Below are 25,594 nucleotides of genomic sequence, written 5' to 3' on the forward strand. Positions count from 1 at the left end.
GAGTTTTCAGAATTGGTAAATAAACCTTTTAAGCATTTATGATGCTGGGCCATGACAAGCAGCACGGAGTCGTCAATTATTCTGGCATCCACGACTGCTCCTTGGTGGCGAGGGAGCCTCACCGCACCGCATTTCACCCTCCCTGGCAGGGGGAGGACAAGGTGTTGGCCATCTCCCTTGCTAGGGGAGCTAGTCATGCAGCCAATCTGTCATGAAACCAGTCCCTTTCACCATGTGCCTCTGAGTCACGTTTGTTACAGCATTTATTTCTGGCTGCATGACAAGGCAGCGGCCCAGCTCGGCACCCGAGAGGACACCAATTAAAACCACGCTTTTTCCCAGTACCTGGAAATGCTTTATGTGCCGAGTGGAGCGATTGCCATGGTGAGGAGCATCCCTCTTACCAACACAGGGGAGGGGTGGGTGGGCTGTGACCTACTTTAATCACATACCTGGCTGCTGGCACGAGGATGTCTGGCACTGGGGGGGCAGGAGGGGGGTCTGGAAGGTGCCCCCAGCTTTGGCAAACAGCAACTGGGGAAATGGGGCTTCCCCTGACATCTCCCCATGCTTGTCAGCACGAAGCATGACACCGGAGGTACCCATTCTCCACCCCACCAGGGAAAAGCCCAAATCCATCAGCTCCACTCTGGCCAAACTGGCAGATCTGGCCAATTCCTGGCAGGGTGGGAGCAGCTGTGGCAGCTGCAGTTGGGCTGCACAATGGCCACGGTGTGCCGCAGGGTTCTGCGGGGGGGAAGCCAAGGCAGCAGGCACTGTTCTGCCCACCCTTCCCAAAACAGGGCACACTGGCTCACTCAGCCACTTCTACGTGCACATCGCTCCTTTGTGGGAATCACAGACTGGTTTGGGATGGTTGGGACCTTCACAGGTCACCTAGTGCAACCCCCCTGCCATGGGCAGGGACACCTTCTACCAGCCCAGGTTGCTCAGAGCCCCATCCAAGCTGGACTCTAATATTTCCAGGGATGGGGCATCTACCACCGCTCCTGGCAAGCTGTTCCAGTGTTTTACCATGCTCATCATAAAAAAATCCATCCTTACATCTAGTCTGAACCTCCCCTCTTTTAGATTACCGCATAATAAACCACAAAAACTGGAAAACCACTCAAAATGGTACTGAAGCACAGGGACAGAGACGTCATGCCGGTGGGCTTGCAGGAAGAACGTGGGAGCAAGGGAACCTGGCTGCAGGTCCTCCCGCTGGGACACAGAGGACATGCAGGCAGGTTTGCACCAACAAACACCGATTTATCCCCCCAGACTATGGCAACTGAAACACCAGAAAACTTAATCAAACCCACAGCCCCAAATACATCCCAATGGCCGCATGTTGCACAAAGCAAACCTGAGAACACCGTGCTAAGAGACAAGCTGAGCTTTTAGGTTTCTGGGCCTCTCGGTGGCCCACAGCAAGCACATTTTGTCAGCCCTTTTCTGCAGAGGAGTGTGGACACCTCATCCAGCAAACTGGGTCGCTGCTGGGCTGCTGCCAGCAGCGCTCCCTTTGCCTGATTCCAAAAACTAGCCTGGAAACTGGGGCTGGCAAATGCAATTGGGGCAGAACTGGGCCAGGGGCCGGCAGGCAGTGAGGAAGCAGCAGCGATGCCTACATCCAGGGCTTCCGAGGCAGCAGCCACCTCTGCAAGGTGCCGCACTCGCCACACAGGACGTCGGTCCATCCCCCACACCCAAGGTTTTGTTCCTCTCAGCGAAAGGAGGCAACGGGGGTAAAACCATCCAGTGGTGCCCAGGCAGTACACACTGCAACAAAAGATCTCGTTCATTTGAAAAAAGCAACTCCAACAACACTAAAATTGTCCTGCCGATACCAGCGGCAATTGTTACCCTGGTCATCATCTTCACAGCTTCTTTTGCCAATAATGACTCTGCTTTTCTGCCAGTGCCGGTGTGCGTGTTATTTAGGTCAGCTGGGGGCTATGGCAGCTTCTCCCCCCGCCTCGCTTCTCAGCTGCCCTGTTTCCTCATCCAGATGCCCAGCAGCCAGGCCGACAGGAGCAGGAGGTGCTACTAGCTGCCTGGGGCTTTCCCCGCACAGCCATCGGAGATTGCTGGCAGTGCGGCTCAGAGGGGACATCAGCCTCTTCGGGCCACACTCGATTCCCAGCATCAAACTTGGTCACTTCTGCACAAGAGGCCACGCAGTTCTCTGATCGATACTGTTTACACTGTGCTCGTTCATGGTACTAACTCATAAAATTAAATAGTATTGAGCATAAAGCCGAGAGGCTCTACCAGGCAATGACAAACAACCCGTTCCCTGTGCAAAATCCCAACCCAGGGTGGATGCATTTTCTTGAAATCCCAGTGCCAAGCAAGAAGCCCATCCATGCAGGAGGCAACACCCAGCGGGTGGCATCGACGAAGGACTCCATGCCAGCCAGCAGCGTGGTACCCACCGAGCACATTGCCAAAGGCGCTGCCCTCGCTCAGGGGGTCATTCCCACAGGAGGCACCATGGCCCTGGGCACCCCAGGACCCTCACATCTGCAAGCCCCCCCCCCCCTTCAGGGTGTGCACGTGGGTGTTGCCTTTACAGCTCAGGCAAACACCCCAAGGACCCTTAAGGTGGGAAGTTCATCAGCTCCCTCCACACAAAGACACCTGCACACACCTGCCCCGAGATGGGGAGTTTGCCAGGGTGTGCAAAGGGAGCACGGGAGGGTGTGCAGGCAGTGCCAGTGGCAGTTTCCTGCACAGAGCTAATGCAGGGAAAAATATCAACAACACCGTAAGGCAGGAAAGAGAGGCACTGGCTCTATGTCTGGAGGACAGCGAAGGTTGTCACGTCCCACGTCACACCGATAACAGTCATAAACCGCTGGGGTAGTGCACACAGTGTGGGTAGTTCAAAAGTTCAGGCATTGTTTTCACAGATAAGAGCCTCAGTGATGGAAGTTCCCTTCTTCTTGCAGGATGCACACGGCTATAATGAAAATAACCATTGCACCAAAGCAATTAAGGATGCTTGTCTTGTGCAGTTGACTAAGCAGGTCCCCCCTGGTCACAGGTCATTCTGGATTGCTTCTCAGAAGCAAGCCAAAACTGATAATGAAGCGCAGAGCTGGGAAGCACCTAATTGCTTAATTGAGCACAAGATTCTCCTTACACCCAACGTATCCCTTTGGAGCAACCCTTGCATGAGAGCATCACAGCACTGAACTGGGGACAGGACGATGGCACAGTGGCCCACACCACGTCACCTTGTGTGGGGTGGGTGATGAAGCAGCCATACAGCCCAGCTCCCGGGTGCTTTCAGCCGCGATGCCAACCCACTCGCAAAGTTTCTGTCCGCTCTGCCCTCCCCTCCTCTGCCCCCAGCATGAAGCCTTTCAAAAATTCAGCTGCAAAAAGGAAGCAGTTTTAAAAACAAAAAGAGTCATCCTGTAGGCTCCTCAATCACTCCCTGGCATCCCCCAGTCACATAAAAAGTCCCCAAAGCACAAAGAGAGGATTTTTAAAGGCTGGATTACAGCACTAGGGGTGGAGGGACCCCCCGGGGCTGCCTCTTCTTGCTTGCTATCAGCAGCCTGCACGCTCTGTGCAAGCGATCCTGACCGCCGCGCACAGCTGAAGCACGAAGCACAGCTTATGCTTTGCCAGGTAGGTTGCCTCTGCAGGGCTGAGGAGCAGAAAACCTGCTTTCATCAGTGCACTTGAGTACCAGTGAGTCAAAATAAAGGGAAAAGTAAAATAGCAAGAGCAGGTGAGACATCCCTCCTGGCATCACTGGCCACTGAGAAGACAGTGCCCGTGTCGTACAAACCATGAACCCTCTCTGGGCAGCTAAACCCTCGGCTGGACCTGGCTGGTACCTTCATGCAAGGGCAAGGGGCAGGATGAATCCCTCCCAAACAGCCCAACCTCTCCAGGCTTGAGCAATAAGCTTTGGACAGCCCTGGAGGGCTCACTGGGGTGGGGATGGAGGCAGTGAGTCTCCCAGTTGTGTTTCAGGGCAACTCCAGCAGTTGCTGCTCTGATGACCGCCCCGAAACCATCCCGTCACTCCCACAGTTAAGGGCTTGCCTTGCCTGAACAGCCCAAAGCCTGCTAGCTGTCACTTGGGCCAACGTCAGTGCCCAGGAGAGCAAGGGAATAACCAAACCATGTTGAAACACCTGGGCAAAATAAACAGCACACTGCAATCATCTGAAACGGCCTTGGCCCACCAGGGTGGGCTAGTATCTCATCTGTCTTCGGTTGGTGGTGAGCTGCCCCATCTGCTAGAGCCTCTCCTCCAAAACCAAGGTCCAAATGGGGCTTTTCCAGCCTCCTGTGTTGATCCTGCTGTTTCCTTCAAGGCGCAGATCATGGGCTGCGCAGGCAGAGCCACCCCCAATGAGCCTCACAGCACCCACAAACTCATGACACAGAGCAGAGCCAGCAGAGCCAGCGATGCTAGCTGGCAGGGCACCGGGAGGTCTGCAGGGGGAAGGCGTGATGTGGTGCTGGGAAAGACGAAGCCCCTTTGGCTCTCCCAGCAGTTCCCCACCAGTGCCTCGCTCTGACCCAGCAAGCCTCACTGACCCAGCAACCAGCAGGACCACTGGGAACAGAGACTGCCCCTCCATCAGCTGTGGTTTTAATTAAAGGCAGGCACAAAGCTTTGCACTGCTTCCCAGACAACAAGTGACTGTGTCATTTGTGCAAGAGACTGCCGAGACATTCCCCAGTGAAATCCAAGCCTGCTATGTCGCTAAGACATCAGCAGAACACACACACACATCCTCTGTACTGCCTGCATTCAATTACGGCCCCATTCATTGCAGGCTTTCTTACGGTTTCTGCAATAAGCAGTAGCTGGGACAAACGCAGAAGGGCAAGGGCAGGTCTTGGTGTCACTTCCAGGAAGGCAAAGCTCTTAAATACATGTGCAAATTCCAACCTGAGATCTCTGCACCTGGGAAATTACCCAGAGTACTAAACAACCCATTAGCTCTGACCCTGGCATAATTGAATTTGGGAATTTAGTAAGAGAGTCTGTCTCTCCTAACAGCATTGAAGATAAAGCCTACCAGATCGCAGATAAATTGCTGGCATTGAGGAAATCTTCTGCAGTAAACCTCTCTGCTGCACTCAGAACGTCAAAGGACGTATTCCCATGGTGTATGGTGTATCAGTCATACAATACTATTAGCTAGCACAGGTAGTATTTAAAGAGATTGCGGATAAGAGTTTAAAGAGACTGCTTGCTAAGTGCACAGATAATCCCACTCTTCTATGTGGGAAACTGCAGCTTCTTACAAACAGGTTTAACTTTGTTTATGGTTTTTATAAGGAAATTTTAAAAATTCTGCTGTTACATATGATCCATCCTGTGCAAACAGCCCTCCCGTCACCTGGGCTGCTCACAGGGCATGGGAAACTGTCCCCAGAGAGCGGAGCAAGGAAACCTGCAACACTCAACAGCGGTTGATACTGATGGTTTTTGCCACACTGCTGCATCCCTCATCTTTATCACAAACCCTGCAATCAATCTGCTGCTGGCTGAAGGTATCCCACCACGTAAAAGCAATATGCTGGGGCTGGATCCAGCACTGCAGAGCAAATATCCCCCGCCCACCCCACCCCCCCACCCCCGTAGGGGCATTTCTATGCCTCGATACATAGCAGTAGAGTTAGCGCCTTACCAATGGCTCCGCACACAATTAAGCATCAGGATAACAGCGCCCAGGCAGTAGCAGGCAGCGTGTGGAGAGCCGAAGACTCGGCTGAGCGCTCGTGTTTTGTGCTCCCATCTGGCAACCTGAAGAGACAACAGAAAACAAAGTGGGTGGTTGGAGGAGCCTGGGCACTGCCTGCCCCAGCAGCAGGAATCCCACAGCCTCGGCCCGATGCAAGGGCAGACACTGTCTCTGTGGCTTTGTGCAAAAAGCAAGCAAAGGCCACTGGCGGGACATGGCTTAAACCAAGCCTGGGGATGAAACCTCCTTCTCCTACCCATCCCCTGCTGATGCTTGCATTGCATATGCCCTAGTGCACCAGGCCACCTGGCAGCACTGAGGCACAGGACGACGATAAAAAAAAGCACACAAAAAACAAACCAAAACAAAAACCCCAAAACATCCTACCCATCAGGTTTTGGGGAACATGTGGCTTGGACAACATGTGTCTAACAAGGCTGAGGGTGTTGCTAAGGCTGTCCCCAGGCCACGAAAGCCAAGAGGCCCCTGCCATGGAGCCGAGTGTTGCTCTCCTGGAAAGAAACCAGATCCCCGAGTAGGGGATGGACAACAGAAACACCCAGCTCTCATCCCTGGGCTCTATCATCTCCTACAGCCAGACCTAAGGATCACACCTGGCAGGAACAACTCCTCCCCGTACACATCCAGAAAAGTCTACAAGCACTCCCCCTAAACAAGAGCTGCCAGCTTTGCCTAGAGAACTGCTTCCACTTGTACAGGCTGAACCAGCTGGCCTTCATTAGCACTCAGAATTGTGGCCATTAAGGGCTCATCTGCACTCCTCGCCCAGCCCTGCACGGCCGTCTCAGTGCAACCCATACAGCACATCAGTGACAGCCCAGGACTCACACGTACGCAGGCAGCATCTCTGGGGAGGCATTAGCATCCTTTACAGCACATTTATTTCTTTTCTGGTTGCAACGTGAAGCTCCATGTTCTGCAGAAGCTGATGGGCCCCTGCCCAAAACGCCTCACAGCTGAGGAGGTGCCCTCTCACCCTGGGAGGCTACTGCACGCAGGTGGCTGCGGCTGCTCCCAAAATCTGCAGGAATGGATCCACCCAAGTCACCAAATCCAGGGCCCTCGCTCCCAAGCTGGTGAAAATCCTTACAGCTGCTCTGTCTTCTACCTTTCCTGTACCTCTCGGAAAGCTGTCGCTGTACTTATTGCCTCTTTTAGGCTTCACTTTCAGGCACCAAGCCTGGGGTTGGGATCAGACCCTGAATTCGAGCCAAGCCGAGCACACCTGGGCAATGAAGCGGGAGGTGGGAGTCAGCAGAACATCTCGGCACCAATTTGCTTCTCAGACACGGCTGGCACTTCATTAGCTTCAAATGCACTTCACTCCCTCACATGGAGCCTGGGCAGCTTTTAGGAGGCACCTGCAACCCAGCTATTCATCCACTCTGAATGTATTTGGTAATTTATTGGCTCTATTTGAGCGGAAAAGGCAGCTTTGCAGGTCCTGCTTTCTTCCCAGGCTGATGCAGAAGCACAAAGTACTGCTGGTGGCGGGGGACTGTTGGCTTCAGGAGGGGAGAACGATGAAAACCTCCAATAAGCAGGGCACTGATTTCACATGCTGAGAGCTGATTCAATTAGTTATGCAATGATTGCTCTGAAATTACAAATCCACTCATGACAGAGAGAGCTGCTTCACTGCCTTTTTCTGGCTGGTATAAATAGTTTGTATTCTAAATTGAATTTAAAACACTGTGCGTCACACTACTGCTAAAATGGGAGCTGCTGTTTGAGTGCTGAGAGAGTGGAAAAAGAAATATGGGGTGAGTTACCACCTTTGGAAAGTAAAAAGAAGTGACCATACAGGTGACTGAGTCACAGAGGGGAAAATGCAGCCACACGCCAGTTATCTGTACCAACTTCCTAATTCCCTGGAAATTATTCTGGCGGGGTTTGCATGGATGGCAGCTCCTGGCTCACTTAAGAGAGCTTTGCAAAGCATCTCAGCCGGCAGCAGAGCTGAAGCTGAAAGAGAAGGCAGCACTGCCGGGATCAGAGGGAGAGCCCATGTGCTGCAGGCAGCCTCGTCGCTGCCCTCGCCTTTGGAAAGGCACATCTGGGCAGCGAGGGGCCGTCCCTAAGCCCTTCGGGGCAGCAGCTGGATCGCCCCCAGCACAGCACAGCTCCTGCGGCATTGTGCTGCTGCTAACTCCCCAGCTAGGACTCAGACACCAACTTTTATTTAGCTGTCACAGCCTTCCAATGGGACCCCCGGCTCCTTTCCGAGCCCCTGCGAGAGCCATCCCAAGCAAAGCGGAGCGGGAGCCGGCACGGGGCTGGAAGCACCGGTGCCTGCCAAGCCTTGCAGCGATATTTCAGTAACAATTTGTTCCGGTTCTGGTTCTATTCCTTGAATGACTAATTAGTTCTGGCTCGGTTCTAATTTTCTAATTTTAGTCATTTCTAACTAATATTAGCTCTTGTCTGACCCATGGCTACGCAGCTGGCTTCAGGGTTTTACAAAATCATGATTCGACGTGTTATTATTTACTGCATGATGGATGCAAAATGCTTTCAGCATCCTCCGTGGCCGTGTGTGGGGCCCAGCAGGGCTGTGACTGGCAGCCTCCCAGGAGGGCTGCCTCCATCCCGGTGTGCCGTCCGCTCTCCCAGCCTTCCACACTGTGCTGCCTGCAGGAGAGCACAACATAGGGGAGGGAAAAGCCCCCCACCATGGCTGTGCACCCCGGTGAGGGACGGAAAGGAGCATTTTTCTCTTTCTTCTGACCTCCAGGTTTGGAAACCGAGTTAATACAAAGTTTCCTGACTTACCCAAGGGTCAAAGCAATAGAAAAAATTCAAGGCTCCTTTTCTAAAGCTCCCAGCCCTCTGCTTTCACTTTAGGATACTTGGTGAGGGCTGTAAGTAATTTTTTTAATGTTTCCCCCAATGCTCGTTATTGAAATAAATCAACGAGCGGATGTGGCTGCAAAGCCGGGGAGTGCTCCTGGGTCCCATGTTCTGCCTTTGGCAGGCCGTTCGGCACTCGTCGGGGGCAGGCGCAGCTGGCTGATATTCCCAGGGAATATCCTCTTCCCGACGTAAATTCAGGGCTGATTTCTACGTAACTGAACCCAGCCATCTCCCCAACCGCTCAGGCAAGTGCGTAAACAAAAATGAAAGCACCAGCACGCATCCCCAGTGGCTGCCCTGATGCAAAATGGAAACGCTCTGATTTTCTTTTCTTTTTTCGGGCAGGCAAACCTTCCCGAGCCACCTCGAGAAGGGCCACAAATAACCATTTGAAAAGCAATTTCATCTCACGAACCTGTCTCTGCAGCTGATCAACAAGAAACACTCTTTACAGCTCTGTGTGTATGGCAGACCATCACCTCTCATTAATATTTAGTATTTGTTTCAAGGAAATTGATTATTTTTGTCTGCCGTCCAGGGAAGCTGGCTGTTGAACACGCTACGTTTTAACTTGCTCGACCCCAGCTCTGAAGCAGGGACTTTGTGCTGTTTCGCCCGAGTCCAGGTCTACATCTGGCTCACCCAGAGATGGGGAACAAACTCACACAGCCCAAAGGCTCAGGTCTAAGCGACGTTTTGCAGCTCAGTGCTATCCAGCCGCTCTATGCCCTCGCTGCCCCATCGCCACAGCATCTGATGGCAGTGTGGCCACTGGTGAATTTATCCTTGCGGCATGCCTGGGAGCTGGGATGGATCAGCAGCTCCCTTCAACCCAAGAGCAACTGAGGCACTCGAGGGCTGAGGCCAGTGGCTGCTCCCAGCTCTCCAGGGAGCAGGGTGGAGGGGCTGTGCTCCTGCATTCCAGGAATTCCTGGACCCTTTGCCCCCCCCCCCCCCCCCCCCCCCCCCCCCCCCCCCCCCCCCCCCCCCCCCCCCCCCGGGGAGATGCTCTGCCCACTTTTAGTGATGCTTCTTGCCCTGGCCAAACTGTTGGCATAAAAATGTTCGGTGCTCAAGTCTGGGCTGGAGAAAAGATGACAGTGAATAGGATACGCTACCTTCACTGTACCTGTCTTGCAGTATTTGCCAGCATGAAGGATTTTGCCCCATCACGTGGCGTCTAGGAAGCAGCCTGCCAAGGGATCCAAAAGTCAGAAATTCCACAAAAATCTCAGAGGAAGAATAAACAGCTCCCCAGGGCACATCTGAACCCCGGTCCCAAGGGGATGCATGTGCATAGGGTGAGCCCTGGATACACGGACGGTTCAGCCCTGACTCAAAAAAACCCTTCAGACAAAACCAACCTGAGCAAATTTTTTAACTTTCTCCTTCTGTCTGACCTCTCCTAGACGAGCCGTGGGGACATGTCCTCCTGTGGGTGCTGGGGCAGGAGGAACCCTGACTCTGGATGGGAGCATCTCCCATCGGGGCAGGTGTGCCCTGGCTAGCTTGTAACCCAAGGAAAGGGTGGGAAACCTGACGTTACCATTATTTCACGTATGGAGACCAGAGGCACCAACCTGTTCCCATTATGAAAAATACATTTTTCCTTTCTGTTTCCCTGGAATCCTTCATTAAAGCATAACAATGTTCTCTGCCCTCTGTCGCTTCTTGGATGCTGGAAAGTGACCCTGCTTGCAGCTGTTACATTTGTCTAAAAGACAGGCAGGAAGAAGTTACACCTGAGCACCCAAAGTCTGACTGCGGTGCTGCCAGGAGCGAGCAGGGAAGCAGAGCCAACACAGCGCGCAACAGCAGAGCAGGCTGCAATATAAATGCACATCCACCGCCCGCCTGCGAGCACTGGGGCTGGCTGACCTTTGCTGAATGCCAGAGGAGCCAGCCTTTCTGGCTGTCCCAAGTGACCGCAGAGGAAATGAGTGTGGCCTGACCTTATCCCTCCTAACAAACCCCGCTCGAGCCCCTCTGCAGTTGGCAGCGCTTAGTGCAGATGGTTTATTGCCCACGTGCCGGTAGGGAAGCGCTGATGGTGCTGGTTGAACACCGTGGCCAGGCTGAAAGCTCCAGCCTGGGCTCTTGCAGCCACTCAAGGCAAATGTCCCGAGTGCTTGTGCCGCTCCTAGGTGAGAAAAATTCTCCTTCTCTAGGAGACTGCAAACCTCAGGAGAGAGAGGAGGGGAAACCGCAGGGCTGGTCCTGGGGAGGATTGTGCCCGGCAGCCCCGAGGGGTATTGGGGGGCAGCTCGGGCAGTTTGCCGGCACAGGAACACCACCAGCCGAGGCTGGCATGTGCCCATGTGCAGCCTCATCCAAAATACCAGCCTGCTGAGCACCTGCTCCGGCATGGGACACCGGCACGGGCTTTCCGAAGGCATGTGCAGAAAACACCCGGGGGACCAGCGTGCCACTGGCAGCAAGAACATGATTAGCAGGAGCTCTGGGCAGCGAAGGCAGGAGAAAAAGAACAGAACAAACCACGGTTTAATTTGTACAAGCTGGTAATTATAGTTGCTATCTGTCTGAAATCTCTATTGAGTTTATTTAAATATGTTCTCCGTGAAGGCCATTCAGACAGGAATTATCAAGGTGTTGCAGCAGAGGAGATAATGCCATGCAGTTTTCAACAGATCAAGGGCTGATTAGGAGGAATTAATTAGCTGCTTAAACAGTCCTTGACTCGCTGCAGCAATTAGCCGTCACCTCCCCGCAGTCACGTTCCCGGTGCAGCAGTGGTGGCGATACCAAGTGCCCACCAGCAGAACTGCCTTCCCCGCGCCGCTGCTGAGCTCCGGGCCAGCCCCAAGTGGGCGCAGGGCCCTGGGAAGGTGCCCTAAACCCCCCAGGCGTAGCCCATGGCCAGGCCTTGGCAGACGGGCGTTGGGCTGCTGTGACTCCCCTGCACCCACCGTGAAACCCGTTGGCGGTCGGTACACGTGCATCGGCTGTGGCTCCCTGCATGAAGCAGACAACGGGTGTCTTTCCTCCTCCAGCCCTTGGCGAGCCAGTCCCTTGTGCATCCTCCATCCACCATCCCTTATATGCTATGAGCCACCAGTTTTCAGCTGCGCTCCACCACTGGGGCCAGCTGAGCATTCAGCAGCCTTAACCCCATGTGCCGTCATTTGCCCTCCCTTTGGCAGGGCAGGAGCATCGCCCTCCCCTCTGCCCATCCGAGCTATCACCCAGCCTCCCTGAAGTCCCCATCCCGCCCAGCCCTGCTTGCCGCAGCCCCTCCGTTCTGCCGCAGCGCTGCTCAGGGTCCCCTGCTGCTCATCCCTGTCCTTCCCAGCACAGAATCCATCTGAAGGGCGCAGCTGAGGTGGGCACCAGCTCCAGACCTGGCTGGCAGCAGGTGCCACAGGGCAAGCATGGAAAGCTGGTGTTGCCGAGCTGCCTGAGGAAAGCAGGCTGACCCATCCCCAGCTGGACACTTGCCAGAGGCAGGAGGAGAAGCCGGCACTCGGGGTGACCATGAGATTGCCTTCTGTCCCTCCTGCCAGCACAGCTCCCTGGGGGACCCAGCGGCAGGCTGCCAGCTCCTGCCAGCACCCTAATGGGCTCCACTTTGTTTAATTGCTTCCCGCCTGCACTGGGAAAAGCCACGGTGGCTCCGGACTACCCAATCCAGAGCCCGAGTTATTTCTCTGAAGGCTTCTCGACTCACAGGCACTCAATTAGAGAGAGCCACGAGATGGTAATGGAGCCCGAAAGCTTTTTAGCAAATGATTAAAGCCCTGTGAAGTTCCCCCACTAAGTACTGGAGCAGCAGCTTCCAGTTCGTGCAATTAAATCACTGAAGCGATATTAGAAGAGACAGGCACCATCTTAATGGCTTCATGCGAGCTGTAAGGCAACGCAGGCTGGAGGCTTTGCCCACAAAAAGTCTTGTAAAGGTCTTTTTATGGTAATGCACCAAGAAAAGATGCACCCAGAGATGGACTGCTGATGAGCAACGGGCACTGGGGACAACGGGTGACATTCTGTGCCCGTGCACATGGAAGCAGAGCAAGGCAGGGACTCCTGTCAGAGCCTGGAGGCTCCGGGCAACCCAGTGTGACGGGCACAGACCTGACATGTGCCCCAAGAGATGGGGACAGGCCAGCTCAGCCACAAAATGTCTCCCCCCAGGAGGCTACACCAGTTAGTTTTTCCCCTTTCCCATTCCCCCACTGGTACGATGGCAATAACAGCTGTCAGCAAGCCACAGCCAAGCAGGATAGCTTAGCTCATCCGTGTCTGCCAAGGGCTTTCAGTTTGGAAAGTAAGGCATCAATGTGACGCAAGGAAGACTTTTCCATTGCCTCTGACAAGCTCTGGATGGGGGGGCTGTTGTTTATTCCAGCCAAAAGCAACAGCAGCGGGGTTTCGGAGAGACAAGGCAGTGTGTAGACTGGCTATGCAACGACAGTGCGGTGTGGAACAGCCAGCTGGAATGATGGGGCTGCACACCCAGGTGACGGTTTCACAGAGGGAAAAAACACATTTGCAGGCTCTCACAGTGGAATCGGAGGCTTGGAAAGCACAAAGGGCTGCAAAAAAAATGAGAATATCCAAGGGGTTGAAGAAGAGAACTATCTACAAGCAGAAAGCAGGGTGAGCTCCTCTCAAAAACCAAGGGGCTGGCTGTGGAGCTGCAGCACTGAGACGAGCCAGTGTGACAAGCTCTCGCTGCTCGCAATGCCCATCACCCAAACAAGCGAGTTAAGAGGACAAAACACAAACTGGAGTGCCTCTTCTAGTGACTCTTTCCCAACAAATGCTGCGTTGAGGGGGTCAATAGGGTCCAGTCTGAGCACTTTGACACAGGGAGAAGAGTAAAGTGACTCCACTTCTTCAGAATCAGAAAGATGCCTATTAAAAAAACCCAGCCTGCCTCTATCATGTACGAGCTTAGCCTAAAAGATAAACCCTGCTGGATCCATCCTCAGTCAAAGTAATTGGACTGAAATGGCACAGATCACCTCAGCTAACAGTCGTGAGTTGGGGAAACAAAACAAGCCAGCAGGTAAACAGATAAGGGTTTCATAAGGACTAGGTACGCTTTACCTCAAAGCCATCCCTTGAGATTACCTCCACACGAGCCTTTACCTTGAATCTACTCATGATAAACAGCTTGATAATAAATTTCATTTCTCTAATAGTGCTTATGTGATTTGTCAAAGTACGATCTCATTAGCTGGCTGCAATGAAAACAAGCCCCTGCTTAACGTACGCCAAGGCAGCCGGGTCTGTCAATGTTCCATGAGCCACATCCTCACCTCTTCAATAAAAACAAAAATGACACAGAATATGGGCTGTATTTGCTAGCAATTTCCAACACAAGATCTGAACAGTTTCTCCTCAAGGCTAGGAGCTCATGATTTATGTCCGACGAGCTGGAAGCTGAAGGCAGGTGATTTCAAGTAACCCAGAATGAGCTGTGTTAATTAATTTTGAGAGTGAGCGTAGGGAACCCTTACTAGCAGCTCCCCAAGAGTGAAGGGGAAGGGCGATGCGCTCCAGCCACAGGGAATCAGGCTGCACAGTGCAAACCCACTCTCCTGGCCAACAAAACCCATGGAAAAAGTATCTGTGAAATAATGATTTCTCCAGAGCGCAGCATGGGATGGGGAAGGACCTTTCCAGTCCCTGTCTGGGACATGATGGGGATGGCCAAGCACCAGGAGAGACACAGGCTGCATGGGGGAATGGGGAGCAGTCGGGATCCACCCAGCTCCTCTAAACCAGTAATACAACCAAATAAAGCAACCTCCCAAGATTAGAGAAAGGCAGAGGCTGCCCTTACACAAGTATTTGGGGCTCTGCTAGAGCCCAGACGCAAGGCAAGTGCTGCCAGACGAGCATCTAGTGTGCAGGACAGTGAAGCATTTTGCCCAATGTTTTGTTGGATTTTTTTTTCATCTTCCGTGCCCAGATGACTTGGCCCACACCTTCCCATTGCACACAGTTCCCATCCAGAAAACCCCAAACCTCGTATTTTCATACTTTTTTCCTGATGCTCAGAGCATTTTCTCTGAGTGAAAACAGGTCTGATTTTGCCCAGGCAGTCCACAGCAGGCACCTTCCCAAACCAACCATAAGTAAAGGTGTGGGTCGTCTCTCAAGTGACTGAGAATATTCTGCCCACCTCACATCCTGTATTTGCCTTTTTTTTCCCCCTGTTGATCATACTCATGCAACACTAAAAAAAGCAAAACCGGGGAAAGTGCCTGAAGTGTTATACACACAGCTGCTTTACCCAAACAGGCCGTCTACCCAAAAGACCCATTTTCAAACAAAGCGATCCAACAATAGCACTGACAATGTTTGAACTGGCATCGATTTAGAAAGACAAGCTCTTTGCTGCACCACACTGTCAGCAAGTGCTCAGTACAAATGCCACGTTACAAGACAAACACCTCTATTTTATTTTTTTTAAGACTTCCCTTCTATTTTTGTGCCTCTGCTCCATTGCGTTATTTCTAAATCAGGCTCTGGATCTCAGTGGATCCACAGGGCTGAGGTCAAGCCCCTCCAAATTTGCTGCAGACTTCAGTGCCTTGGGTTTTGTTTTAAATGTGGGGACAAAGCTTTCTACATTTGTCACAAAGCATCTATCCTGCTCTTCAAAGCTTCCCAACGATTGCTGCAAACCTCTAGCTGAAACCGCTATTGCTGTTGCAAATAAGGTCAGCCTGATTAAAAAACAGTCATTCTAGCTGGAATAAAAATGGACAGTCTTCAGCAAGCGCATCCTGTGTAAGACACGTCCTCTCACCGAGCTGCGACAAGCCTGCACTCGCTTCAGGTAAAAGGAAACTGAGGTCACCTAAAGACTCTGGCATTTCTGGCAGCCTCTGATTCACTGCAAAGAGACCGTATAGAGCTATGCCAGAGATGTCAGCTAACTCAAGTGCCTTTTTGCTCTCCTGTACGACCTGTATTTAGTTGCAGATATGCGTTTGCGTACCAGTGTGAGCTCTGTCACTGTGTCCCTAACCAGCTGGACTTACAGATGTGTCACTGCCTGCGACCGAAAACCAGGGCTGGATGCTGCAGTATTTCAAGTTGGGCAATTCTTCAAGCAGATGTGGCCCATGGGAGTGGAAATACTTTGGCTCTGTTGTCTTGAAGATTAAATAAGCTCCAGTTCACCCAGTGTATGAGTAAGAAGGAGCTGACAGGAGAGAAGGGGACGGAGGAAAGCTGAGGGTGATCAGCAAGCAGAAGCCTCTCGAGACGCAAACACATCAGCACACAGCCCCACGCGGAGGAAGAAAAAGCAGCCGAGCCATCCCAGCACTGCCTGGGATCTTGTGTTTGATGTGAGGCTTTCCAGACCCAGGCATCATCCTTGCAGTTTGCTCTCATTAATAGGTTTGCTTGGATTCCAGCTCAGCCCAGCTCATTAGCCACACCACCAAATCCGACACTAATTCTGCATCACTTCTAATGCTACAAATAAATAATAAAATTGCCTCCACGCAGGGGTTGTTTTCTTCCTCTCTCCCCCTAATGCAGGTCTGGTAGCATCTCATGTATCCGTTAATGAAGTCCATTATATCCAGAGTTTCTCAGCAAGTAAAAATTACAGTCATTAGCCAGTGACTGATGAGAGACAGAAACACCATTTCTGCCCGGGCTGGCAGTAACAGTACACCAAGTACAAGTCCCAGCGAGTCGAGCCTTACTCTCCCGTAATATGGTACCCAATGTTCTTCATTAGCATCTCTCTTTTTAATAGAGCAAGACAGCGTCCTGTGGCAGGTCGCAATTACACACAACAATTAATTCGGGGAGAAACAATGACGGGTGTCATAGAGGCACATTTTGCAGTGGGGTTGTCAAAAGGTGAAGTGCAAGATGATTAGGAACATTTTCAAGCCTAAAACTGAAAACAAAACAAGTGGATGCACAAGTGACAGCATGGTAGAGGAGACATGGCTGGTTTCCTTGTACACTGCTTTGTAAATTCTGTTTTAAATAGTAAAGAAACTCAACAATTGTTCTTTTGGTTGTAATACCCCAATGACCAGGACCGGCAGTCTTGGATCAGGACTTCTTGTGCCATTTGCAAACAACACACAAAGCCAGCTTGGCTTCTCCCAGAGCTGCAGTCGCTCTCTTGCTGCCCTTTTGTGAAATCAAGGTTTAATTCTCTGGAATAAGTCTGCTAATAAGGACTCCCAATACACCCATCCTCTGGACAGCGTGTACTCGCTCATCGCTCCCCCAGGGGCTGTGATGGGAGGGGGGACGGGGAAGGGGGGAGAAAAGAAATAATAAATCCGCCTCGCAGAGCACAACATGCAAGAGAAATCTAATACCCCTTCACAGAGTAGTGAGAGTTCACTGGAAAAGAGGTACTGGTTGCACTGGCCACGCTCGGTGGAGTGCTGATTTCGGCTGGAGGGCCTCCCGTCCTCTCGCCGCTTGACATATCACGTTCCACGCTCCGTGTTAAGCCTCCCCTGGGAACATTTCCCACGGCACCGAGGACACACGTGTTTGCGATGCTGCTGCTGTCCCAGTGGCCAACAATAGAGAGGGACAATTTGATCTTTATGTAAGGTGGGCAGCCGCGCGCGCTGTTCCCCTCTCCTCAGGGATAAGATGTTCAAACCGCGCGGCACAACAAGTAATAACGACCTGAAGGGTTAAACACAATCACTAAACTCCTCAGGCTCACTGGTGTTACCACTGGGGTGTCGATGAGTGTACCCACACGCCCCGCGGGTCTTGTTCAATGCAAGAAGCGTAACCCAAAAGCCGAACGAGCACTCATCCCCAGACCTGGTGATCTGAACCCCAGAGGAGATCCCTCCTCCTTTTGCAGCCTCAAAGCCCAACGCCGAGACACACGTACGAGCCTGGCATGCAGTGCTCAAACCTTCTTACGGTCTTCTGCACCATGCATTTCTACCAGAGCCCTGTGTGGAAGTGGATGGGGAAGGCTGATCAAACCCTTCCAGCTAAGGATCCCCACACATCCCCACCAGGGACCAAAGCCTAACTGGTGCAGGCAGGAAAGTAAGGTTCTTCCATTGGGCAATGCACTCGCTTTGGCTTCCAAGTACATCAGTCTCTGGAAAACAATTGCACGACAAAGCCTCAAAATGAAACTACTTCATTGCTGCTCTCCAGCCTTGGGAATCAAATGAGTAACTCTGCAGTGATTAACACAATGTCCTGGTAAAAATAAACAGGAAAGGGCACTTAATAGGAATGCTTCAGAGTTAAAAATACTGTATCTCGTCTAAGGTCATTCAGTTTTTAATAGGAAAAACGTATGCCCCAAGGTGATCTGATCTGGTACTACTCCAGTCCTGTTAAGGGTGCATGCTGTAGTCACAGACGGAGGGATTTTTTTTTTTTATCCCAGTTCAAAATCGTGCTGGGATTCTGTAGATTGAGCATCTGCTGTTGGACTCACCACGGAAAACGCAGCGCTGAAGGAAGAGGCAGGAATAGGAACACCTGACTACATGTAGAGGGGATTTGGGGTCCCTCCTCTCTTCACCCAACAAGACTGATGAGGAAGATGCTCAACTTCTTTCTAAAAGGGGCATTTTGATAGCAAAGGAGAGGCTTGAGCCAGAGGAGATCACGCTGAGCACCAGGCAGGCACAGAGCTGATGCTGCAGGAAGGGCAGGAGGCGAAAAAAGTAGGCAGAAGGAGTACTGTAAAGGATCTTAAAAGCCGCATGTACATTTTCCTTCCCTGAAAATGTCTTTGTGCTTTTATGGCAAGGAGCTGCTACAATTACAGCTTCTTTTATAAGTGAAGCACAAACCAGATAATGAGCAAACCTCCCACCACACAAAGGAGGCGACGAAGGCATTCTGTGAGCCCTGATGGTCAGGCTTCCCTGCAACAGCCAAAGGCAGAGAAAATTGCTAAAACCCATCTCCATTTCACCCACTTCAGGGGTGTGAGCTGCTCGCAGCCTGCTTTTTCTTTCCAAAAGAGCAAAAAGGATCACACCAAAAATGATTGCGCCTACACAGACAGTGTGTGAAAGCCCTTCAGCCAGACAAAGCAGCAGCTTGCACGTCCCAGCCTGCAGAACAAGCGCACGGCTGCATCATCCCTGGTCTGGAGGAAAAAGAGGGAATAAAAAAGGTTTTGCAAGGAAAAAACCCAAGCAAGGTATTGCCAAATACAGATGACTTGGTAATGCACTGTGGAGATTCGTGATTTCAGTGACACACAGGAAAATCAAGAGCTCCTGCCAGCCTTCCTCTCCCTGACCCCAACATTCGCTGGGAGATCAGGGGAGTTTGATGAAGCCACATGCAGGTGCAGAAGCCTGCGGCTTCCAGCTTTTCTGGCAACCAAATTCATAATTTTCTAAGAGAGTCGCCCCTCTTCCCTGCACATGAGCAAGCGTGGAGGTTCGGATAGCTTGGCAGAGAAAAGGAAAATCAGGCAGCGGCTTTCTGGATAGGGCTACTTCATCCCAGTCCACAGACCTTCCCCTGGGTTGGGGCCACCTTCCAAAATCAAATCCCTTTGCTCTGAACAGCCAGTGCACCGCTGCTCGCAGCCCTCTGCAACGTATCAACCAAAGCCGCTGCCCAAGCATGCTCTATTGTCCACAGCTCCGGCACTGTAATGCATCAGCACCAGCTTCCAAAAATTGACTATTTCTTCCTGGGTTGGGGTTCAGGAGTTTTAAAGCTTTGTCAGGATACCTTAGAAAGGGGAATGTAAGGGAGCCAACACAGGCAGGCAGCCCTGGGGGGGAGTGCAGATGCTTGTTTGCTTTAACTGAGACAAGGCTCCTAATATTTACCAGGAACTGGTGTCTGCCAAGTGCTGCTGTGATCGGGCTGCTGAACTATCTGGTTTCACACTCAAGAGGGCAAGGATGTGGGATGCTCCTGCCAAGTCCCACTTCCAGTGACTCGTATCATTGGGAACACAATATAAGTGGAAAAGAGAAGGAGGGTTTTGCTTTACTGATTTACTAATCTGCTTTACTACTCATTTGCTACCGTCACATGAGCAACTGGAGATAAGTGTCCCCTCAGAGTTCATGAAAGGGGACGAAAATAGAGGAATGGAGGAAGTGTTTTCTTTGGCGTGACAACCCTGTGTGCCACCAGCCTGCTGCAAGCCTGATCCAGCATCCCCACCATGAAACCCCAATGCCTGCCTCTCCATCATGAGTCTCCAGGCATGCAGAAGATGCAATTGCATCATGATGGAAGCCAGGCAATGGTTCTTACGGAAATAACCTCCCAAGAGCAGCCAGCACACTGCGTGTTTCTGCATTTCTTCGTCAAAGCAGCCTATTTTGGGAGATCCCATCCTTCTGGGAACTGGGCAGGCTTCTGCTAAATGTTCTGTGCCACGGCACAGCTGGAGCACACCCAGCTCACATCGTGATTGCGGCAGGCACACAACCCAGGAAGCTCCCGCCCGGTGCCTGGACAGCCCGTGTCCCGGGGGAAGCAATGGGTTTCCCTGCTCGGGGCTCCAGCAGCTCCCAGCCCCAGGGCTACACACAAACACTGCCAAAGCCCAGCGCCACAGGGCGGGGGGGACCCACTGTCTTCCACACTTCCTGGTCTGGGTAGATCATACTACCTTCTTTTGTGCCTTCAGCTGCATTTTTTGCCTTGTCCCACAGGATGCAGGTGGTTACAGACTCGCCTTTTCACAGACTAACATCTTTGAGCAGCACCTCATCCGCAGGAGAGTGTTCAGCAGCAGCATGGCACGATAGGGAAGGAGTGGTACAGGAAAGAGCCTCTCCCTACTTCAAGGGTCTACAAGCTAAGCCTCTGATGCAAATGGAAACAAGACTCTTGGCTTAAACATATTTTTTCATCTTTTAATGTGTATGCTGACTTGCTCTAGCAGGGCTCCCAGCAGCCCAGTTTATTTTTAAAACACTAAACCAGAGAAGTTCAGTACATACAACAAACACCCTGGGTTTCCAGAGACGCATTCTGCACAGAAGCTAAAAAACAGGAGGTTGTTTTCTGGGTCAGCTTGGCCATGATCTATAAGGGACTGTGAGGTGAGAGACAGATTCTGACCTCAGTTTAGAGAAATGCTGAGCAGGCATATTGCACACTAGCTGGATCCCAAATTCATGCTAAGAACAGGCACGGAAACAGCTCAGCCACCCAAGCACACCCTGCTTTGGCAGGTACCTGTGCTCAAATGATTGCCACTGCCTTGCCTGGAGCCCTGAGGGCTGAGAACTTGCCTGGCTTGACACACAGATGAAGCATCTCAGCTCACAGCTGCTCAGCCAGGCTGGGGCTCTGCGTTTCCCCCCCGCCGCGGGCAGCACAGCCTGCAAGGACATCATAAAAAGACATTGCATAGCTTCTTAAAGCAGATGGAGATGAAACCACCACCACCCCTCACTGGGAGGCTGCAGGGAAGCAGCGCTGGGATGACCGATGTGGCTTTCCCTCAAGGTGACAGCACTCCTAATTGTGTCGCTCCAGCCAGCAAGCTGGAGGATGCGACCCAGTTTTGGTGCCTGTTATGTGGCTTGCAGCGGTGCCGACAAGCTGGAAAAGCTAAAATTAGGAGCCAAACAGGCGCAGTGTTACACACCCAGCCAGGACTCGCTCTGTTATGAGACGGCCAGAGAATCGACGCTGTCCGCTCACCACGCGCATTACAGCATCGCGGCAAAGCCCTCACCGCCTGAGTGGGAAGCGTTACCAAGTCACTTGGAATAAAATTGCCACTAAATGCTGTTTGGGGAGGGGGGGGAAGCAAATTCTCACTCTTTCTCAGGCATTGTAGGAAATGAAAACGGCTACTGCTGCCTGGTAGAGAGTCCAATTACGAATTATGTGCGTTCTCTCCCTGCACAAAGGATGAAAGGCATCAGAGCTGGTGGTGACATTTTAAGACCGGAGATGTAAGAGCGAATCCGAGCCTCATTGCAAGCCCAGCCTTACCCCAATAAAGAAACACTTTGTGCAGTCAATTGCCTTGCAGCGTAGCTTGAAGCCCTGCTATTGATCTAGCATCTGTTATAAGCAGATAATCATCGTCGCTGTGCCATGGCTTCTACAACGGGATCTAAAAGCACTTTCCAGAAGATGGTTGAGGCTGTTTTTCTGCTCTCACCCGCGGCTGCAGGCAGGCAGAGGTTTGTGGGAAAGCCCATGAAACTCTCGCAGGTTGGCAAATTCTGAAGGTCAGAAAAGATGATTAAATCACTGGGACTCATTCATCTCCCAACCCTGTAAACTTGAGCTAACCGAGGTGTGCTCGCCACAAGGCTCTGCCTGCTGCTCCAGCCCCAGCCCTTGCACAGCCATCTCATACCCTGCAATTATCATACCCTTTCCCCAGTCAGGTGCTAACACACTGCCGTTAAGCCACTGCTCAATCCTGCCCTTCTGTAAGACAGCAAGAGCTGCTGAAATCCCCCAGCATCAGGCATTTTTGTCCTGTCCCCAAAAGGCTTCTTGGAGTCTGGCTCACTGAAGTCTGGATCCTGACAGCTCCCGAGCTCCCGGCCAGTTCCCAGCAGCCTGGGGAGGTTCTGGGCTAGGCACCTTCCTCTGAGTTTAGCAAGAAGTGGTCAAAGGCAGGTGAAATTGGGCTGCCAGCACCTGCAAAGTTCCCCCTCCCCAGCAGCACAAGCATTTCTGATCCACTTGGCAGATTCCTCCAGTCTCCAAAGAAGGAGAAAAGGATGGGAAATTAAAAATAAATGAACCAAGAGATATACATCCATCAGGAGCCAGGCGTTGTCAGCCCAGGTCCCTGTGCAACTACTTCTTTAATCAAAACCTCATGCAGTTTAAACACTTGACAGAAGTCTAGAACAGAGATCTTGTTACCCTGAACAGGAAAAGCTGCAACCTTGAAAAATAAAATCACATTTGTCTGACGGGGTCTATTTTCTTTAAAATCATGCTAAATTACACTAAGCCCATTCCTAACCGTGACATCTGAGGTTTCACCTCGCAGATTCCAGCGAGATGCATGGGTGTCTCGAGGGGGCCACTCGAGGTGACGGGAGGAGCGAGCTCCTGGGCAGCAGCTGAAGATGTGCCATTTCTAAATCGGTCCACGACACCAGGCATAAATTTTTAAGAGGCTCAAATCAAGAAAAAGATTGCTGATAGATGCGCTCCCCACTTGAAGCTTACTTGCGTGGTGACGGACGTCAGACCACCTGGCTCACAGCTGTGCCACTTGCCCGTTCGCTATTGAGTGTCAGAAACCTTCCAACTTTCTAGAAACTCCCTGTGTGCCAAGGCTCAGCGAGCTCTTTAAAGGCTCCAGCACGCAGGTTATCTGCCCCTCCTCACTTGAAAATGTTTGTCCCTGAGGAGCTGTTATTTAATACTTTCCTTAGTTACCAAGGGATGGGAAGTTTCTCCCATCGTTCTAAGGCTTTCCAAACACAGATGGGATTTATTGAAGTTTCTGCCACTCTGACCTTGTCAATGTTTTATGGCACGGCTTCGGTGACATGCCTACTCCTCGCTGGATGCCCCTCTACAGCCCCACAGCGGCTCAGGTCTCCCAGCTGCATTGAGCATCCTTGGGGAGTTTTAAGTGACTTCATCCCCCAAACCAGCTCCGCTGCTGCCTTTCGGAGCCTCACCTGCACCCAGCCTCATGTGGGACCACGGCTCCCAGCAGCTCCTTTCATAACAGCCACAGCGGGTGGGAAAGCAGAGACAGCATGAGGAGGAGAGACGAAAAAGAAAAAAGGAAAACATCCAAGAATAGTGCAGGAACACACACAAGCTGTGCCATGGACAACATAACCTGGGAGCAACCTGGGGACAGGCAGGATTTTAATTGGCATGGAGGGGTGGAAGCAGAAGGGGTGCGAGCCCTGGGTTTGATGGGGAAACGCAGCAGGCGATGTTCATGGTATCCTCTGGCACATGCCTGCAGGGAGGAGGGTGGGAACTGGGAGTCCCGAGGCCCTTTTTGGAGGGCTTTTCTCCCCTGTGGAGAACAGGAGAGAGCACCAGCACAGCCTGGCTGGAGTCCTGCAAATTGCCCCACTTAGGCTCTGGTCCTCTAAATTGCTCTCCTAACCAAACTGCATAAATCGACCCGATGAGGATCAGGGTTTTCTCCAGAGCCACACTCCCCCACAGCCTCCAGACTTCATGCTTTGTCCCCAAACCTTGCAGGTTCTGCCTCAGTGAAACATGCCCAGGGCTTACCAGGGCAAATGCCTTGCTATGCTCAAGGCCAAGCACCACACGGAGCCAGGGTTTCCCCACCACATATTTATTCAGCGGCACTGCACAGCAAGGACAGCCCGGCGCCAAACTTTGCAAGAGGCAGACCTGGCCAGAGTTCAGCAGAAACGGGGAATTAAGACACTGAACCAAATCAACGCATCCCCACCCAATTTCTACCCAAATCAGGAATTTCATGCACAGGAGGGTTTTTGATCAGGGTCCCACATTACTTATTAAGCACAGAGAGCAGAGAGTGCTTGGCACTGCACAGAAATCCAGTGTTTGCACTAAAGCTTTTGCAAGCCCAAAGTAATTCAGATGCAGAAGCAATCTCAGCTGCCAGGAAGGAACTCAAATAGCAAAAGACAAAGGGAGCCTGTGCAGGGATGCAGAGGAGGAAAGAACTGCTGTCTGGGTGCAGGCAGGGGACGCAGATCAGATGGAAGAAAGGATGGGGAGGAGGTAAAGGAAACAGGTCAGGAAAAACTCAGGGATAGCTGGGGCCACTCCTGCTAAAATGCACCCCACAGCGGGGGCTTGCTTACATGCCACAGCCCCCCCTGCTAGAGCCTTCCAGCAATGCCTGGACACACCGGGACTGGCAGAGCCTGAAAACGCCAGTCAGGTGCTCGGGAGCCTGGGCAGAGCAAGCGATGGCCAGAGGCACATGGACTGTGAGAGCCACCCGGGCCGTTACAGCCGGGGAAACGTCTAGTGCCACGCTCACCTCCCCAGAGCTTCCCACCAACACGCCAGCTCAGGTTGCTCACTGCAAACCCATGCAGCGATGCCTTCTGCTGCCAGGCGCAGGCCCTGCACGTCTTGCTTGCAGTGCCACCTGCCGCCAACGGCAACGCTCTTCAGACACTGGAAGGGGACAACAGCAACGCGGAGCAATGAACTTCCTGCTGTTACATCAGCTTTCCCTGTCCTTTAACAGCAGCCAAACTCTTGATCCAAAAACAACGCTATTTCCCAAGCTGCAGGCATCCCACGAGTCGCAGGCGTAGCAGCAGACGCTAATAAAGTACTTTTTTCTTTCCCTTTTATGCAGTTTCTCGCTGGAGCCAGTCTCTCCCCTGAGAGACCACATCCTGAATCTTCTTGTTCATTGATTCTTTATGCTAAATGATGACTCCACTATTGAAATAATGTGGCACATTCTAGTTCGCATTTCAGACACCGTGAGATTTTTTAATAACAAGTTGCATGAAAAATTAGGGAGGCTGCAACAAAGAGCTCCAACAGAGGTTTCCAAAGTGACTCACAGCCAGGAGAGCCTCGCTTTTCCAAAGCCCAGCGTGAGACAATCTCAAGAGCCCCCGCACTCAGAGAGCGCCGAGTCCTCCCCCTCTGGAAAAATAAGGCCTCTATAAGGAGACTTCCCCAGGGTGAGAATCCCTGCAGGGAGGTTTGGCAGGTGGTTTTGGGAATCTTAGCTGAGACGACATCCCATTTCCACGAGTGCTCGCAAGGAGAAGGTTTCACCCCATACCTCAGCCATGTTGCTGAGGGTGCTTGCAGGGTGGGAGTCACCTGGTGCTGCAGCCCACCTAGGCTCCCTGCTTGGAACATTGGCCCTGCAGTGCTCCAAACCAGGGCCAGCAACGACTCTCACTGCTCTTGCAGGGAGGTAGCAAACCGCAGCGGTGAAGGGCAGCAGAGACTCTTCCAGTCTCGGCTCCCAGAGTGCTACGGCACCCACAGAGACAGCGAGCATCATCCACGCACAGGTATCCTTGCTCCTGCTTAGGGAGGGCTTGCTGCCAGCTCTGCAGCTCTTTGCCAGACTTTGC

At 52.2% G+C, this 25,594-nt stretch overlaps 1 protein-coding gene across 3 annotated transcripts in view; it reads right to left on the reverse strand.

Moving 5' to 3' along the window:
• Positions 1–25,594, reverse strand: part of PEMT (phosphatidylethanolamine N-methyltransferase) — a 43,580-nt gene that overhangs the window by 14,328 nt on the left and 3,658 nt on the right. For all 3 annotated transcript variants that reach the window (XM_040590836.1, XM_040590838.1, XM_040590837.1), the window contains exon 3: positions 5,673–5,788. In XM_040590836.1, the coding sequence (XP_040446770.1) occupies positions 5,673–5,788 (116 nt within the window). The remainder of the gene's footprint in view (positions 1–5,672; positions 5,789–25,594) is intronic.

This window comes from Falco naumanni, chromosome 4, assembly GCF_017639655.2.
Source record: "Falco naumanni isolate bFalNau1 chromosome 4, bFalNau1.pat, whole genome shotgun sequence".
NCBI classification, from domain to species: Eukaryota; Metazoa; Chordata; class Aves; order Falconiformes; family Falconidae; genus Falco; species Falco naumanni.